Source organism: Protopterus annectens, chromosome 2.part0 (genome assembly GCF_019279795.1).
Source record: "Protopterus annectens isolate FY-2018-M chromosome 2.part0, PAN1.0, whole genome shotgun sequence".
Taxonomy (NCBI): domain Eukaryota; kingdom Metazoa; phylum Chordata; order Ceratodontiformes; family Protopteridae; genus Protopterus; species Protopterus annectens.
The window spans coordinates 28,443,445-28,462,118 of NC_056728.1; the positions used below are offsets into that span (position 1 = coordinate 28,443,445).

Here is an 18,674-nt window from a genome sequence, read left to right on the forward strand (position 1 = left end):
TGTAAAATCTTGCCATAATGGTAGATGTCCTTCTCTTCACTATTGCAGTATTCACTCCCCCTGGTCCATTTCTCTTCTGGATGTACTGGTTACGGCTTGGTTTTCCTGGGACTGGTGTTCCTACTAGGATTTTCAGTTCTTAGGATGGTACTTCCAGACGTCACTTTTATGCCCTATGCTACGCGAGGAGCATATGTGTTATGTATGGCATACCTTAAAACAACAGAAGGCTTTGGTATACTGGGCGGATGTCAGGCTGCCCTATGCAGGGGATCCCAAATATTATGAATACTGCAAAAGTGAAGAGAAGGACATCCACTGTTATGGTAAGATTTTACACAACTGTACTGTAATGTCTTCAGAAGGATCATAAATGAAAAGTAAAAAAAAGCCCTAGATACAACCTTGTAAAGCTCCAGCACTGAAGCTACACATGTTTCAAATCCTTTTTCCCAAGGGTAGACCTAGAACATCCACTCTGTAAGGCAGTTGTGGATCTGTTTCACAATACCCCCCATCAAAATGTAGATTAATGAGTGTCTTACTTAGGAGAGACTGTTCCACAGATCCAGAAGTTCTTCTTATGTTGAAGAATCCACCAGTAAGATGTCTTTCTCAATACAGTAAACTTTCAGTTAACCGGCACACATTGGGATTGGTAGATACTGGATAACTGTAGTTTCTGGTTGCTTGAGAGTTACTATTAAAAGTAGGCCTGACTAATATTATCCTATACTATTTGTTTGGTTTGACTTGTTCTCAGGTTGGGGAGAGAGGGAATTTATTCCTATCTTCCTTTTTAAAACTCTAAAACTCTGAAAACATAAGGTATGTTTCTGCAGGGGGGAAAACAGAAAGTGCAACACATCAAAATTGTACTGTATGTTTTCAATATTTTTTTTGCCGGTTGCTTGAGTTATGGTTAACTGACAGTTTACTGTATTACTGTATATCAGATTAATGACATTATATGTGGCCATCAGAGGATTAAGTCCAACAAGAAGGTCATCTTTTTGAAATTGTTGTAGCATCTTATAGAAAGGTTAGCAATAGAGTGCAAGGTAGCTATAGGTCTGCAATTGTTTGGCCCAAAGGTGCAAGATTATAGTAGTCTTGAATTGAGAGGGTACGATGCATAAGGAAAGTATATGGTTAAAGATGTACATTGAGAAGTTTCAGTAAATAAGAGCCAGAAAATTCCTGAAGTGTATCATGTAGCTTGTGAACCATATTTACACAGATTTCACAAAGTTGTTTTGGCACTGTTTGTTCTATTTTTGAATTTATTTATTTATTTATTGGTTGGCTTTAGGAACCCATTTTCAGTGGAGACTCAGAGAGAGAGAGAAAAGTTCCAAAGTATTGCAAAACGTTTTAAGAACAATAATTTTAGAGTCTTTAAAAGTAATACACAAAACAAATACAGTTTAAACGATTATAACAAATTAGACATAATTAGCTCATTCTTTCTAATACAGAGAGATCTTTTTGAGAAAGCCAACCCACTTAATAATTAAAAAAAAAAATATATATATATATATATATATATATATATATATATATATATATATATATAAATTCCAAGCTTGTTTTTGAAATTGTAGTTTATTGGCTGTTTGGGCAGTTTTTCCATCTCTTTCATCTTTCTGGTTTAAAATCCTGCATTTGCACTTGTTTCCCACCTTTCCTGTAACTAGTCTAGTCCAGATACAGATTTGCTATATCCAGGACTGTTTGTAAGCTTCTGTGCCCCCAAGCCTTTCTGTGTTGGAGGGAAGCCTTCTAGCTTATCAGTGGGAGTAGTAAGCACTAGGTAGCCTATCTCAGTGACAGCTGGTGACTTCAAATTAAAGGAGGGCTGCAGGAGACAGCTGAATGGGTGGGGCCAATGGGAAGGGGTGTGGCCAACTAGAAAGAGGTGGAGCTATGCTCAAAACTACAACAACTGGAATTTTAATTAAATATGCTGCCCTGGGTGCCAAACAGTCATTACGAGAGTCCAATCAAGACAAAGTGAAGTGTAGAAGAAAAAAATATTTCAATGCATTGGCTACATGACAACTTACTTAATATCTAGATGGAAACAGGCTATGAGGCATGAAAAAATAAATTACTTTTTAAATACATTACTGGAATGCCAGTCAAAATCAAGTATAAAAAAACAAGCAGCACTCATCTCAAACCACTACTCCTTGAACTGCAGTTCTAATTATAATTTATATTCAGCTTTATAAAATTACCAAGTAACATGCTGAAAGTAGCAATCTCTGTGATACCCCCACTTGTAAAAATGTTTCCTATCTAAAAAAGACCTGCTGCCTGACACAACTATCTACTTGTTTCATGGGGAAGACATGATGAAAGTAAAAAATGAATAACAAATAAGAAACAAGCTCAAGATAAATTGCTTAAAGGATTCCTGCACCAGTTATGGACCACACATGATAGATTGGCATTCTGTTTAGTTTATGGGTAAAGCCTGCAAAGATGACTGCAAGTCTCCAACAAATGTAATGAACTTCCGAAAATACTGTAATCCTGTCCTTTTATTACAAATACTGTCATATGCATTTCAATACCCAAGGCTTATACATTATCTAGTTATGTAAATATTCTCTGCATGGCAACAATGAAAAGGCTTTCAATGCTGGTAATTCTTTAACAGTATGCTTATTAAAGCTTACTTGCATCTTACAATCTCTGACAAGCTTACCTAATGATCATTATATCATTGCTACTTAAACAGAGCAACAGGGCACTGTGACAGCATGCATTTCCTGAATAATAAGAAGCATAAATCAACAGTATAAAAATATGACAGAAAACCAGAACATTCTGCAAAATCAAGGACAGATGAAAAGCCACGGTCGTACTTATGGTCTACCTTGGATGGGGGAATACTCTGCACACTTACACTGCATAACTGCTCCTTGCCTTCCTTGGACACATCCAGAGCCACTACAATGGGGAGCGGGGTGCAACAAGTATGTCACAATTTGAAATGTCTGGCTGACAGTGATGGCTCTGACACTCATACCTCTCAACTTCAGAGCAAGAAATCTGGACAAAGCCACACATAGAACTAGAAGTGAGACACAGGCCCAAAAATAAGGACAATTTTTTAAATATTGCTCTTATTAACTTAGATAGTAGAACAGTAGTAGGTCTTGCATTAGTACGAATTTTCTGAAGGGTATGAAATCTGAAACTCAAATCTCTGCCATTATTTTCTAACTTCAATCTTTAATGACTTGCCACTAATTTGCCAGAAAACCACAATTTTATGAAAAACAGACCAAAAATGTGATGCAAAAATATAAAGTTGCCACACAATACAGCTGGGAACCTGTCAAAAAGGGGGCACCTTTTTAATATTAACACTGTTAACTTGAGCAGCTAACAAAATAAGAGCATCTACATGCATTTCTGAAATAAAAGTAATCTATAACTCTGATCATTACAGTTATATATAATTGTAACCCCTCCACGTTTTCTTCCAAAATTGCCATTTTGAGGAGGGATTATTAGGGGAGAGCAACATTTTGAGCCAAAAGTGGGGACAATTGAGAGGTTTGGATATTCCTAATTCTACAAAGCGATTTGCACGTACCTCTCAACCTCTTAATGCAGGAAATCTGGACAAGGCCAACTATATTGGGGGAACATACAAGGACTACTAAAAATTGCTCTTGTATAAACTTAAGACAGTTGATGGAATAACAGGTCTTGCATTAGCATGAATTTTTCTGAAGGTTATGATGTCTGAAACTCAATGTCTGTCATTTAGTGACTCCATTCCTAAATGATTTGCTAGAAAACCACAAATTTTATGAGGAACAAACCAAAAATAAGAAGCAAATATCTATTCATTCCGTAAAAATATGGACAGGTGAGAGGTATAGTTCAACCGGGGCTGTCTGAGTTTGCTACCCCCCCCTCACAAAATCATGGTCGAATGGAGCCTCCCCCTGCAGCCATTCCAGTGTCCCATTCCTTTGTTACTTTGCCCCATTTACCATAAACACTGTAATGTGCATACCGCTTTACTTCTGCGATGATTTAAGATTTCATTTGAAAGTTTTATTTTGCATTTTACAGCACAAACCCTAATAGATATCTGTTAAACAAAGCAATGCAGTCTCACAATGAAAATAGACTTAGCATTAAAACTTCTCTGCCCTTGAAACTCACATGCATTGAAGCAGCATTGAAACCCACATTCAAAGAAAATACATTTGCCAACAATGCGACCAGTGCACCACTGCACTACAAACCTTTGCAAGGAAAAATGAAAATACAGAAACCACAGATTTTATGAGGAACAGAACAGATATGAGGCAAAAATCTGCAATTGTTTGCAAATAGTGGTGAGTAGGGAATTCAGGTCCTTGCCACCTGCATCCAAGGTACAGGGTTCAAGCTTGAGTATCTCCACCCACCACTATGTGTTAACAAGGGCATATCACACACACCTGCGGGGCAGTCTGAGTGTGTTTGTGCATGTGTGAAAGTTCCGGTACTTGTAAAAAATAAGCTTTTTGTTTCTAGGTGGGAGGCCTGCAGTCCGATAGCACGAGCTTCCCCTGGCCTATCTATAACAAGATCTAGATACAGATTCTTAGTTTTAGCACTTGGATTTGCTTATTCGTGTTCAGAACTTGTGGTAAGCACTAAATAAGCTACAAATTACTACAGCACTCAACCTTCCTCGTTACCTAGAGAAAAGCATTTTTTGTACTTACTTTCCTCACTTGTTTAGAGAAAAACAGCTGATTTTATGTTATCCTATCTCACCTACATTCTGTACTGATGGGTTCGGAGCCGATCCTCGGCTCCGACTCGGCACGCTATACTATAGAGTGAAGTCTCTAATTGGCTGAGCTATTCCACATCCCAGGATGCACCACTACTGCTTCCCCAGATCTCGTTTGCCGCTTGACAGCAATAGACGTGGTCTCGACTTGGCTCGGCTAAGTACTCTTTACTGACAAGTTTTCTGTCAGAATTTCTCTAATTTTTCACCCAAAAGCTGTTTTAACAGCTACTTATCACTTGTTGAGTGTTTTTTTTGAGAAAAGTTGTGTGAGTTTTCTTAGCGTTAGGTTCCCACTTTAACTGGTAGGGGTTTCCTCGCGCTCTACTTCGGGCCGTGTTTCAGGTCTTTGTGTTGTTAAATTTGTTGCTAAATTTTTTGTGTGGTATTTGTTCCTCTAATGTCTAGGTCCCGTTTTAGTTAGAGGGGCCTTGCCCTCGCGCTCTGTTAGAGCGTTGTTATAGTGTCTGTATCTGAGCTTATTGGTCGATCCTGCTTAAGTTAGAGGGATTTGGCTCTCTGTGTGCTTAGTTTTTTGTCCCTAGTTGGTTTTTGGTGTCTTTGTAGTGATGTCGAAGGAACATAGACCTTCGGGTTTTAAAAAATGTACCAAGTGTGGGTACAAGATGTCAATAATGGATGATCACTCTCTGTGTGTTTATTGCTTAGGGCCTAAGCACCTTCAAGAGTCGTGCAGTGTATGCCACGCCTTTTCTTCCCGTGTCCTCCAAGAGAGGAAAAACAAATTGATATTGAAAGGGATTATCACCCCTTCCATTGAGGAGGCTTTATCTTCTTCCCCCTCTCCTTCCAGGAAGAAGAAGTCTTTGGCTCCGACCAGTCCGTCGGAGCCGACAGCAAAGAAATCAAGGCAGGCTTCTCCGTCGGCTCCACGGACTTCGGAGCCGAGGTAGGAACGGTCTGCCTCGGTGCCTCCAGCCTCGACTCCTCTGTCCTCAGAGCCGAGCACTCGAGCATCGAGAGGTGGGTCACCTTCTTCGGCTCCATTGGTTTCGGAGCCGAGAAAGGTCACTCGCTCAGACTCTTCTACCTCGGCGCCGAAGTCCCCGTCGGCTCCGAGGGAAATTGCTGTGCTGGTGGAATCTCCCTCGGCGCCGATACTACTTGAGACTATTCGAAGCCGGTCCCCCAGTCTTTCGGAACCGGCGGAGAAGTCAACTCGGGCCCGATTGGTCTCTTCTCGGTCCTCAAGGATGTCCGATTCGGATATTGACAGGGTGCTTCAAAGGCTGTTTCAGTCTCCAGTCTTCCAAAAGTTAGTCTCGGCTCCAGCCCAGTCAGCTCCGGAGCCGATTGTCCACCCTGTTGTCTTGGTTCCTCCTCCAACAGCCTCGGCACCGTTGGAGTCGGTGGAGGTTTTCGGGTTGGCTCCGACCCTTACTCCAACCCCGACCTTCGGGTCGGAGTTCGGTACACAGACCTCCTCGGTCGACCCCGGGGGTGACACTTCGGGTCCGATGTTTTCGGTTCCGAGCCTCCCTCTCGGTGCGTCAGCCACGGAAGGGCCGTCTGCTGTTGTGGCCTCGGGGATCGGACCTTCCCAGGACTCAGGGGGTCCGGCCTTCAGGGCCATGAGGAGTGCTTTGGCCATATCTTCCTTGGCTACCTCCACCGTCTCTCCGGCACCTTCCCTTGGCACGGAGACTGGTTCCTTTGTTGTCCCCCTGTCTACAGACAGCGAAGCCCTGGGGCCTGAGGTCACCCCTATTGGGGGTTCCCCCCTTCCTGGAGGTCCTTCCGAGGCTTCTTCGGAGGAACCTCCCAGGAAGAGACAGTGCAAGAGGAAGCACGTCGACTCCCCGGACGAGTCTCTCACCTCGGACACCGACCTCGATGATGCAGAGGGGTCCCCCAAGTCGTCCTCGGACGATGTCTCCTTTGCAGACATCTTAGAAATCCTCAAGCAACGAGGCGACTGGCAATCCAAACCCCCTTCTGCTGAGGAGTCGGTATTCCTCAAGGCCTTCGGGGCTCAGCCCTCCGCCTCCTGGGTGTCTCCGCCCTTCGATGAGCTCCTAGATTTGATCTCTCGAGGGGCGTGGGAGCACCCAGATTCTGTGGAACCGGTGCCAGCTCGCCCCAATAAATTTCTTTCAGCCCCCCCGAAAAGGAATTCCTCACTAAAGGTGTGGCTGTAGATGCCCTGGTGGTGGCATCTGCTACCCAACAAGATGTGGCAGAGGCGTCTACGTCCGTCCATCCTCCTAATAAAGAGTCTAGGAGCATGGATCGGCGGAAGCGCACCCTTACTTCAGCAGCCTTTACTTTAAGGTCTCTGAATTATCTGACGCACTTCACCAGACTTCAGAGGGATTTGGTCAAGGAACTTTCAGATACCCTCTCTGGTAACCTACCTGAGCAGTTGGCCCAGACGGTCAGCTCTCAGCTGGCTACCTTATCATCATTATCGAACTCGTCCATGAGGCTCATTTCGTATGCAGCCAAAGGGGCGAGTAGAGTGACGGGAACAGGTGTTGCTCTACGGAGACAAGCCTGGCTCCGCCTGTGTCATTTTGCGGAGGCCTTCAAGTCTTCTTTTGCCGACGCTCCCTTTGATGGGTCCTCCTTGTTTGGACCCAAGGTAAAGGACACCTTGACCCGCTGTGAACAAGAGGGTAAGACTTTGACTGCCGTAGGGGCACGGTTTTCCACTCCCTTCCAGCCTTATCCCAAGGCTAGAAGAGGAGGGAAAATGTGGTTCCGCAAATCTCAGAAGACTTACCCCTCACAGCAGGATGATCCCCCTTCTAGAGGCAGAGGAGGGGGAAATTTTTCTGGGAGACGCCGTCCCAGAGGCGGCAGAGGCCCCCGCAACACTGGAGACCGCGAGTCCTTTCGTGGCTGCTGAACCTTCCAGCATCCCTGAAGGATTGCCCAACTGCGCCGCTCTGGAGCCAGTCGGGGGTCGATTTTTGAGGCACCTAAAGGCCTGGGACAATATCACTCAGGACCGATGGGTGCTTCGGATCATTGCCGGAGGTTACATCATCCCTTTTTCTCAGCCCCCCCCACCATCCCGGAAAATCCTGGACCCACCACCCAGTCAATGGGATCTTGCAGCCATTGAAATTTCAAAGCTGCTTCAAAAAGGAGTCATCCATCCGGTCCCTGAACACCAGACCGGATTAGGGACTTACTCAAGATTCTTTTTGGTGCCAAAAAAGACCGGGGACATGAGGCCCATCTTGGATCTCAGCAAGCTCAACCGTTCTATCAAGAAGTCCAAGTTCCGGATGGTCACCTTACAATCCATTCTCTCACTGCTGGAGGAAGGTGTTTGGATGTGCTCCATAGATCTCAAGGACGCCTATTATCATATTCTGATAGATCAGGCATCCAGGAGACACTTGTGATTCAGCCTGGGAGACAGTCATTTCCAGTTCGGTGCACTGCCCTTTGGTCTCACCACAGCCCCCAGGGTGTTCACTAAATGTATGGCGGTGGTGACTGCTCACCTGAGAAGTCTAGGATTCCAGGTGTTTCCATACCTAGACGACTGGCTCCTAACTGCCACCTCCAGGCGTCTACTCTTACAGAATTTAGCAGCCACTATATCTCTAGGCAACTCCCTAGGAATCACCTTCAATTGGGAAAAGTCTGTGTTGCTGCCATCTCAGCGCATACGGTTTATCGGAGTAGAAATAGACTCAAAACAAATGCGGGTCTATCTTCCTACAGAGAGGATAGAAATATTTCAGTCTCAAGTCCGAGCATTGCTCCTCAAACACCGAGCCCCAGCCAGGATGGTCCTACAACTGTTGGGTTCCATGTCGGCTACCGTTCTCCTAGTTCCCTTAGCAAGATTGCATATGAGGATTCTCCAGTGGCTCCTGTCAGTCCAGTGGTCTTACCAGGATCTCCCTCTCAGTCACCTCATTCTGATCACGGAGACGTGCAAACAGGACCTCCGTTGGTGGCTTCTTTCCTCCAACCTGGATCAGGGGCGACCCTTCATTCCCCATCTCCAGTGGCCACTTTGACTACGGACGCCTCCCAGACGGGGTGGGGGGGACATTACCTGGGCAGGTCAGTCCAAGGCAAGTGGCACTCCGACGAGAGTTCCCTCCATATCAACATACTGGAAATGAGGGCGGTGTTTCTATCGCTACAAGCACTACACAGTTACCTCCCCCAGGGCATGATTGCCATTCAGTCCGACAACATGTCAGTAGTCTGGTACCTGAACAAGCAGGGAGGGACCAGGTCCTACCGTCTTTGCAGAGAGGCCATGAGAGTATGGGATTGGGTGATTGCAACCAACCGTTTCTTGGTAGCAACACACATTCCGGGGAGATCCAACGTGATAGCCGACAGATTGAGCAGAACTTTCCCCGCACGAGTGGTCTCTGAATGACAGGGTGGCAACTCAGATTTTCAGAAGATGGGGAAATCCTTGTTGCGACCTCTTTGCAACTCCTTTCAACACGAAATGGCAACAGTTCTTCTCTCTCTCCCCAGTTCCGGGGGAGTTTCCCAAGGACGCCCTAGCCCAAGCTTGGCCCACCGGCCTACTGTACGCCTTTCCACCGGTTCCCCTTCTTCCCAGGGTAATCCAGAAGGCGATTCACTTGCAGAGCAAGATGATCTTAGTTGCCCCATACTGGCCTCGTCAAGTCTGGCTGTCCTTTCTTCGGATATATGCACTGGACGGTCCATGGTTCCTGGACCAGATTCCAGACCTCTTGATCCACCAGTCGGGACAACTTCATCAGTCCCTTCACTCGTTGAGGTTAACAGCTTGGCTCCTCCACTTCCGACCATAGTCAGGAACCAGGTTTTGGATTCGGAAGTTATACATATCTTGTCCTCGGCCCACAAGACTTCGACTAAAAAAATGTATAACAGCAAATGGAAGAGATTCGCTGTTTGGGCCCAACTCCGGGGATTAGATCCCATTACTGCCCCGGTGTCAGACGTTTTGAAATTTTTAGCTTCTATATTCAATCAAGGTTCTTCGGTCTCTACCATCAAGGTTCAATTGGCAGCTATTTCTAATTTTCATGAAAATATAGACCCACCTTTGATGAGCAATAAGTTGTGTAAAGCCTTCATGAAAGGTGCTGGGTTGCTACGACCTCCGATTTCTCATCCCGCTCCACCGTGGGATCTTAATTTCATATTAGGTGCTTTGACCTCTTCCCCCTTCGAACCGGCAGCAACTTGTGACTTGAAATTTCTTTCTTGGAAGACTGCTTTTTTGGTGGCAATTACATCAGCCAGAAGAGTTTTGGAACTTCAAGCCCTATGTGTCAAACCACCGTACCTGTTTTTTCACAAGGATAGGGTATCCCTTAGGCCTAATCCATCCTTTGTTCCCAAAGTTTGTTCTAGTTTTTGTCTTCAACAGTCATTGGAACTTCCAATTTTCTTTCCAAACTACTCAGACAGAGCGGAATACATCTTCCACTCATTGGATGTTCACAGACAATTGCGTTTCTATTTAGATAGGACGCACCAAACACGGAAAACAGATCAGTTGTTTGTGTCCTTTTCGGACAATAAATTGGGCAAAGCCATCATGAAGGTCACTATTGCCAAGTGGATCAGAGACTGCATCAGTCATACTTACTTTCTTTCTAATAAAGAGCTTACAACTACAGTGAAAGCTCATTCTACAAGGGCTATGGCTACTTCGACAGCCTTTCATTCCAAGCTTGCCATTAGTGACATTTGTGCTGCAGCTACCTGGTCTTCTCCTCACACCTTCATTTCTCATTACAAATTGGACGTGGCATCTCGAGGGCAAGCTTCCTTCGGTTCCACAGTTCTCAGGAGTGTTTTCCAGTGAGCCACCCAGGAATCAGGTGCTAGGGACGCTGTCCCATCAGTACAGAATGTAGGCGAGATAGGATCACATAACATCTTTTAGTTATGTACTTACCATAACTTTAGATGTTTGGGATCCATCTCGCCTACATTCCTAATAACCCACCCTCCTTCCCCCTGCCTTGGAGATCAGAAGAGACCGGACGGTTCAAGTTTACCCGTTTCATCTTGAAACATCTGGCAATGTTATATCAACAGTCTATGTGTGTGTGTGTGCATGTGTGTGGACAAACAAGATCTGGGGAAGCAGTAGTGGTGCATCCTGGGATGTGGAATAGCTCAGCCAATTAGAGACTTCGCTCTATAGTATAGCGTGCCGAGTCGGAGCCGAGGATCGGCTCCGAACCCATCAGTACAGAATGTAGGCGAGATGGATCCCAAACATCTAAAGTTATGGTAAGTACATAACTAAAAGTTGTACTCACTTTCTTCACTTGTTTAGAGGTAAATAGTTTTTTTATTCAGGCATGTCCAAGGGTCAGCTCCCAGTGTTCTCTCCTGTCTATCTGATGAGTCTGGACATCTTGGGGCAATGTAGCAGTTGCCTCATGTACCCAGACAACCCCCTCCTCCTACCAGCCAACACTACAACCTGTGAGAGATGCACTTATATAGCCAAACTGGAGGTAAAGCTCTCTCCAACCAAGACTGAACTTGACAGTCAAGAGGAGAAGGTAAACACTTGCACCATACCACACTCATCACATAGTCCCACTAAACTTGCACCACCAAAATCCACACATAGAAACACAAAAACATTCACGGAGGCTCTCAGTAATAATCTGCTCAAGCAACAGAGACCTCCAAAGCAGAAATGCAAGCAACCTGCCCCACCAACACAACCCAAATGACACATAGCCCACAGACTTAGTGTGCCACTCAACCACAGACCATAAGACAAAACAATGTACCCAACACACTAGTCATAGGTGACTCTATAGTCAGGCATACTGATGTCCCACTCACCAGGCTAAACAAGGAGAAGGTTGCTGTCAGCTGCCTGTCGGGTGCCATGATCCGCCACATAACCCACGCACTCAGGTCACTCCACAACAAGTACAAATATGACTCTGTGACTGTCCATGTTGGTGTGAGCGACCTGAGATGTACCTCTCTGGGCTACATCAAAAGAGACATGGAAGAGCTCTGTGATCTTGTAGCCCAGGCAGATATGACCCTATCCCTGAGTAGCATCCTGCCATCGCCCAGAATGATACCGCAGTATAAGGACAAAATGATTGACTTCAACAATTGGCTAAGCTACTGGAGTCATTCTAAGGGGATCCAGTTTCTGTCTGCCTGGGACGACATGGTTGACAGACCATGATGCTTTGCCAGAGATGGCTTGCACCTGTCACCCCTGGGATTCCGGATACTGGCATAGGCTCTTGCCACCCCTATAGTGCCTTTTTTAGGAAAGGTTCAAATGACAAATTCACCACCATAACAAGAACAGGCAAGCAAAAACTGAGGGTAATACTACTCATGCTAGAAGTCTAAATCTCAAAATGCACTCACTCGAGGCACTCCTTAAAATGGAGAACATCAATATCTGTGCAGTGACTGAGACCTGTTTCAAGGCTCCAGAGAGCACCCCTGCATTACCAGGCTATAACTCATACCACACTTTTCAGCCATCTAACCTGGACCGGAACACCAAAGGCAGAGGTGTGTCCATATTCATTAAGGATATCCACACCTCCAGCCTAGTTGCTCAGCATAGAGTGCAACTAACTCTAGGCAAAACTGCAATCCAAATTGTAGCTTGCTACAGATCCCCCACCATGCCCCAGGATTACCACTCCTCTTTTCTTGATATACTGGAAAATATTAGGGTTCAAACAAACACCCTAATATTGGGAGATTTCAACTACCCCACCATTAACTGGGAAAACTGCTCATGTACCAACTCCTTCACTCAGCGCTTTCTGGAATTCATAAATTCCAATGGCTTGGATCAACTTAGCCACACCCCCACCAGGGGCAACAATATCCTAGCCTAGTCATTACCAACATGATTGACCGGTGTTCCACACCTGAAGTCAACTCCTTGTTGGTCAGATCCGACCATAAGCTAATAACCCTAGATATCCACATCCCGCCCCCACCACCATTAAGGAAACCATGATAAAAATTTTCTCCAAAGCCAACTTCATGCTTCTTAAGACAGAAGTGGTGAACTTCATGACACCCATGCAGATGGACAATAGAGTTACAACTGCTGAATCCTACATAAATGCACTCTGTAAGCACTTACACGAGTGCATGGATTGTGCTATCCCAAACAGACCCAAGACACTATCCTCCAAAAAAAGGAAGCCAATCTGGTGGTCCCCTGCCATAAACAAACTCTACAACAGAAGGAAGAAACTGTTGCAAAAGAGTGTAAAATCCCATGAGTGGAGGAGCTCCCTGGTCAGCCTCAGCAAGAAGCTGAGATCCCTTATAAGATCCACCAAAGCTAGCTATAAAAACAAGATCGCCACTGAGTCTAAGGACAACCACAAAGCATTCTATAGCTATGTCAAGAATCTCAATGGCAACACCCAGATCTGCTCTGAGTTACAGCACAATGGCACAAAAATTACAGAACCAACTGATATTGCCAACATCCTGGCAGATAGGTTCAGTGCTATCTTTACCCCCCCCCCCTCACCCCCTAAAGGACCCATATCCTTACAGGAAGAATGCAGAGTCCCTGTAATCACAATTACACAGGTAAAAATAGCACTCTCTAAAGCCAAAATCACAGCATCCATGGGACCAGACAACATCCCAGGCTGGGTTTTACATGAATTTCAGAACAAAATGGCTACCTACCTAAGCACCATGTTCAATCATAGCCTCGCGTCAGGCTTTGTGCCCATTGAATGGCCCTTAGCAACAGTTATCCCACTCCACAAAGGGGGAACCACCACTGATCATGGGAACTATCGCCCTATTAGCCTGATGAGCCTGGTCTGCAAAGCCATGGAAGTATCATCATGGAATTCATAAACAAAGACATTGGTAACCTCCAAACTCTGGACCCCACCCAGTTCGGGTTTGTGAAAGGCAGATCATGCATCCTGAACCTGGTCGACTTCTTTGATGCAGTCACCAAATCCATCGACGAGGGTAAGGTGGTTCACACAGCCTATCTTGACCTCGCCAAGGCTTTCAACACCATCCCCCATTCCGGAATTATAGCTAAACTCACTAAACTAGGTATAAATCCCTATGTCACAAGATGGGTTGCCAACTGGCTCACTGACAGAACCCACACTGTAAAAGTTGCAGACTCCAAATCTGACTTCAAACCAGTGACAAGTGGAGTACCACAGGGTTCAGTCCTGGGATCTCTCCTGTTTGGTATCTACTTCTCTGAAGTACAGGCTAACACAGAAGGCCTCTGGCTAATGAATTTTGCAGATGACTGCAAACTAGGAGCTATAGTCGAGTCCCCAAATGATGTAGATATCCTACAGAAGGGCCTGACTGAGACAGATGCCTGATGTCAGAGCCATGGCCTCAAGCTTAATGCCAAAAAGTGCATTGTCATCTCCTTTGGTAAAAACTCTGTACCCATGAACTACCACATAGTCGGTAGTCTTCTTAACACTGAATGTGTGATAAGAGACCTTGGGACCCAGATGGACAGTAGTCTCTTTTTTGATAATCACATTGCCACAGTAGTCAGGAAATCCTTCTATGTGGCACACCTCATCACAAAAGGGTTCTCATCCAGGAAAAAAAGAGGTCATTGTTCTCCTCTACTCGACACTCATTAGACCCATTGTAGAGTACAACGCCCCTTTTGGAATGTACCTTACAAGACAACTGCAGCAGCTGGAAAGACCACAGAAGTACTGGCCTCAAACAGATGCTCTACACTGACCGTCTCAAAAAACTCCAGTTTACTCTGCAGCATATCGCCTACTCCAAGGTGATCTCTGCCTAACATATAAAGCTATGTCAAACCCAGAGTTGTTGGACATGCTACACCTAAAGAAATCCCAATCTCTCCGAGCTTCACGCTCTAGGGATCGAAACCTTGTCACCACAATAAACAGGACATGCTGGAGGGATAGATTCCTGTCCCAGAGACTTCCCATTCTCTGGAACAAGCTACCCATCTATATCAAACAAAGCTCCTCATTAACACTCTTCAAAAAAAAATCTTGATGAGTGGATGGGAAATAGGAAATACACCCCTGGGATCACTTATGTGGCCCTGCTCGACAGGGGCATAGGAAATTAACTTTCTTGGGTTGGCATAAGCCAGGGAACTTTGCTGGCTAGGCTTACTTAGGCCCTTGGGCCGATAGCCTAGTACCTACCTATGAACCTATAAAAGCATTGCTTTAGAACAGATACAAGTTATATGAAAATGATTTAATAGTTAGAGAAATTTTAGCCAGTTTGTAGAGAAATTAAAGGTATGTTAGTATAATAAAAACAGGAATTGCAATACGAAGTAAAATAAAAGCAGACTTATGGTATATTTAGAGAGAAAGCCAGGGGGAGAAATTGATAAAAGTAAGGAAGTGAGTAAAGAAGGGAGAGTAAGGAGATGTAAGGTATGAATAGGTATTTGTTCACGTTTAAGGACATAGTTTACCCTGTTGTTGAGCAAGAACAGAGCCAGCTTTTGGATAGAAAGGATTTCAGAATGGTTTTGAAGGATGGGAGAGAGGGTATCGATAAGAAGTTAAAGGCCTTAGCAGCATGATACGAGTACAGACAATGCCCAGCAGATCTGATAGGTTTGTGGACAGACAGGAGATTTTTCGCTAGATCATAATGACCAACTAGGAGTATAACTGTATAGAATGTTATTTAGTGCTGGACAAACAGATAAGTTCTGGATACTTTTATACGTGGTAAGAAGCTGTGTATATGTTAGTTGATGGGGAAGTTCTAACCAATTTAGGCTTTTTAGTGCTATACAGTGATGGGTTCTGAAAGGGTATTTGCTGTAAATTTAGTGACTTTGTTACAGCATTTTTGAAGTTTTCATTTTTGTGATGCCTGAAGGTTAGTCAGGACAGAAGTGCCATAAAGAACTGTGGGGAGAAGATAAGTAGTGGCAAGTATAGCTTAAGTTTTTCTTATGCAATTTTCTATGTGCTGGTCTAATTTAAGATTATTGTGCATTATCAACCCTAATAATTTGCCATGAGAAGTGACTTCAGTGATTGTATTATCAAGAGAGAGGACCTTACATTTTGTTTCTTTCATGGTAAATAGATTTGGGGGGAAGTAGTAGTTTGTTTTTTTGGGATTGAGTATGAATTGTGAGTTACAAAGCTATGTCTCAGTTGCTGTTAAAGCTTCCTGAATATTTTTTTTAATTGCTTGTTTCTTAAAGTGTATGACTGTCAAATGCTAAAAGGCCTGGCAAGATTGTTATAAACAGCTGATTGTCTACAGGGGTAGAAGTAAGAAATAGAAATGCATGACTTACGTGCATACATTCTAAGTTAGAATTACTATCTCTTCTGTCACAGATATAGATGAATGCAGATACAGGTACTGCCAACATAGGTGCATCAACTACCCAGGTTCATTCACCTGTCAGTGCGAGCCAGGCTTCCAGCTTGACAGCAACAATCGATCCTGTATTGGTAAGTTACTCTGTGTATTTCTCTGTGTTTTGCTGGTATCCGCATATGCCATTCTGATCATGAATTTATCAGATACTCAAATGTATGGGAGCATATCTCTGCATTCATAAGTGTTCATAATTGGTCACGATGATAGTATGTACTTGTCTTGATCAATGCTGAGCGATACTGACCTCACAGACTTGCCACCCCATTTGACCAACATTCATTGTATATAAACTAGTGTTGCAGAACATTTTACACAGGGAGCAATGCATCCAGCACCCCTCCATTGTGGAGGCTCTGCCTCAAGTCTGCTGATCTCTCTTTTTACTGAATCTGAGATAACAGTCAGAAGAAAATACATGTCCCTTTCAGCTAGTCAGTGTGACCTCACAAATAGTATATTAAGAGACTTGGGGTGCGGGAGCAAAAATCCCACAGTGTGGTTGCAGGAATTAAAGCACCCCTTGCAAAAAAACAGTACAATTTAAGTTACTTTCATGTACTGTGTGGTCAACTTGGGGTGGTAAAAATGTCCATGGTAGACCATGGGCATTGCAGTAAACAGCAGTAACTTAAGTTAGACATGAATGTGTGTACATCATCAGCGTCTCATGGTTTGCTTGACTGATTTTGTTGTTGCCTCCTGATGTGAGAATTGAGGATTCTCAAGAATTTTCAAAAGAAAGTGGAAAATGCCTTCATTGACATTGCTGTCTCATATTAACTCTAACCTAAATGTAATTGGCACCTGGTACATTTTATCTGACAGTAGAAGTTATTGCATAATGAAGGATATTGTGAGGACTTCAGCCCACACCACTCCACTGCATTCTTCAACTCCAGATCCTAAATTAAATGTAGTTTACTGACATACGGTTTTGCATGTTGTTGAAAAAACTGAGTTTCAAAACTTCACTGTATGAACTGAAATAATTGTACAGCTTGACAACACCCAAAATATTACTAATAAAGTTAAAAAGAAGAGCAAAGTGACTTGCAAAAAGGATACTTTGGGGCACAAATACTCTGCCTGACAATAATGCTAAGACAAACCTGTATGCAAGTTTCTCAGCTTTCCTGAATTTTGTGTACTGGCTTTTAAGATTGTAACACAGCTTTGTGGATCAGCAAAACCACATGTTCCCTACACCTCTTTTAATGTATTATGCTTAGAAAAACAATTACATGATATGTAGAATCCTTCAAGTAATTTTAACAACATTGCAAAACAATTTAATGACTTTAACCTAGTTCCAAATTGTTACTCATGTTCTTTTCTACCTTACTTTAGTCATTTCATCCCCATCCTCAAAGTTAGCAGCTTCCACTTTGTTAATTATGCTATTGGTTAAATACACCTCATTTGATCCTTTTCCTTTATACAATTCTTTATTTACGTATTTCTTTTGTTGCATATCCCTCTGCTTTTACCATGATTTATTTATTTCAAAGTCATAGCAATAGTAAGAACCACTTTGCCTTTGACACCAAGCTTCTGTATTCTTAGTATTGTTTCTCATCTGCTCATATGCCCATATGCTTGGAAATGATCACTTGGCAGTACTTTCCTTCTGCATGGTGTTATCATCACCTGTTATTCTTTAACATGGTATTCTCCATAGGTTCATAGGTGTTTACTAAGCTAAAGACCACAAGGGCCCTTTTAAGTCTACCCATGCATCCCAAATCTCTGACAAGTTCTGATAGCTTTGATACATGTAAGCAGGGGCTTGGGAGATGAAACATTTTCAAGCTAGAGCCCGGGAGATGAACCATTTACAGGTTGCCTCTGTCCATTAGAGACATAGTTACCAAACCAGGGATGAATTTCCTGTTCCCATCCAATTGTCCAGGTTGCACTTGAATTGGGTCAGGGAGGAACTCTGCTTTACATGGATGCGGAGCCTGTTCCAGAGACGGGGTTATCTCTGGGATACATACCTGTCTCTCCAGCAGGTCTTATTTATATCACAGGCAATGTTTAAGTCTTTAGAATGGGTAATTCTGGTGCTTTTTGTTTTGTAGATATGCAGGAGGTCCATCAGAGTGGGGTCTGACAATGCCCGGTATGCCAGGCATAGATCTCCCCTCAAAAGCTTGTAGGAGACAGAATACAGGGATAGAGCCTTGAAGCAGTCTGCATAGGACATTGTACTTAAGCCTTGCATTCTTTTACTGAGGAACTTCTGTGGATGTTCCAATTCTTGTATATACCTGGTTAGGTACATACCAAAGGGGGAATTGTACTCAATGACAGGACTGATTAATGCCGAATACAGTAGAACAATTACTTCCTTGGACTTAGATGCCATACCTTTTTTTTTTTAAGTTGCGCAACACAGAAGGATTTCCTCACTACTGTAGACACGTGATAGTCAAAGGCTAGATTACTATTTATGTGTGTCCCTAAGTCCCTGACTACT

General features: G+C 43.9%; 1 protein-coding gene across 1 annotated transcript in view; it reads left to right on the plus strand.

Annotated features, from left to right (window-relative positions):
- EFEMP2 (EGF containing fibulin extracellular matrix protein 2) overlaps positions 1-18,674 on the plus strand; it is a 725,363-nt gene that overhangs the window by 465,254 nt on the left and 241,435 nt on the right. Inside the window, exon 6 of the mRNA XM_044060512.1 lies at positions 16,150-16,266. Coding sequence (XP_043916447.1) covers positions 16,150-16,266 — 117 coding nt within the window. The remainder of the gene's footprint in view (positions 1-16,149; positions 16,267-18,674) is intronic.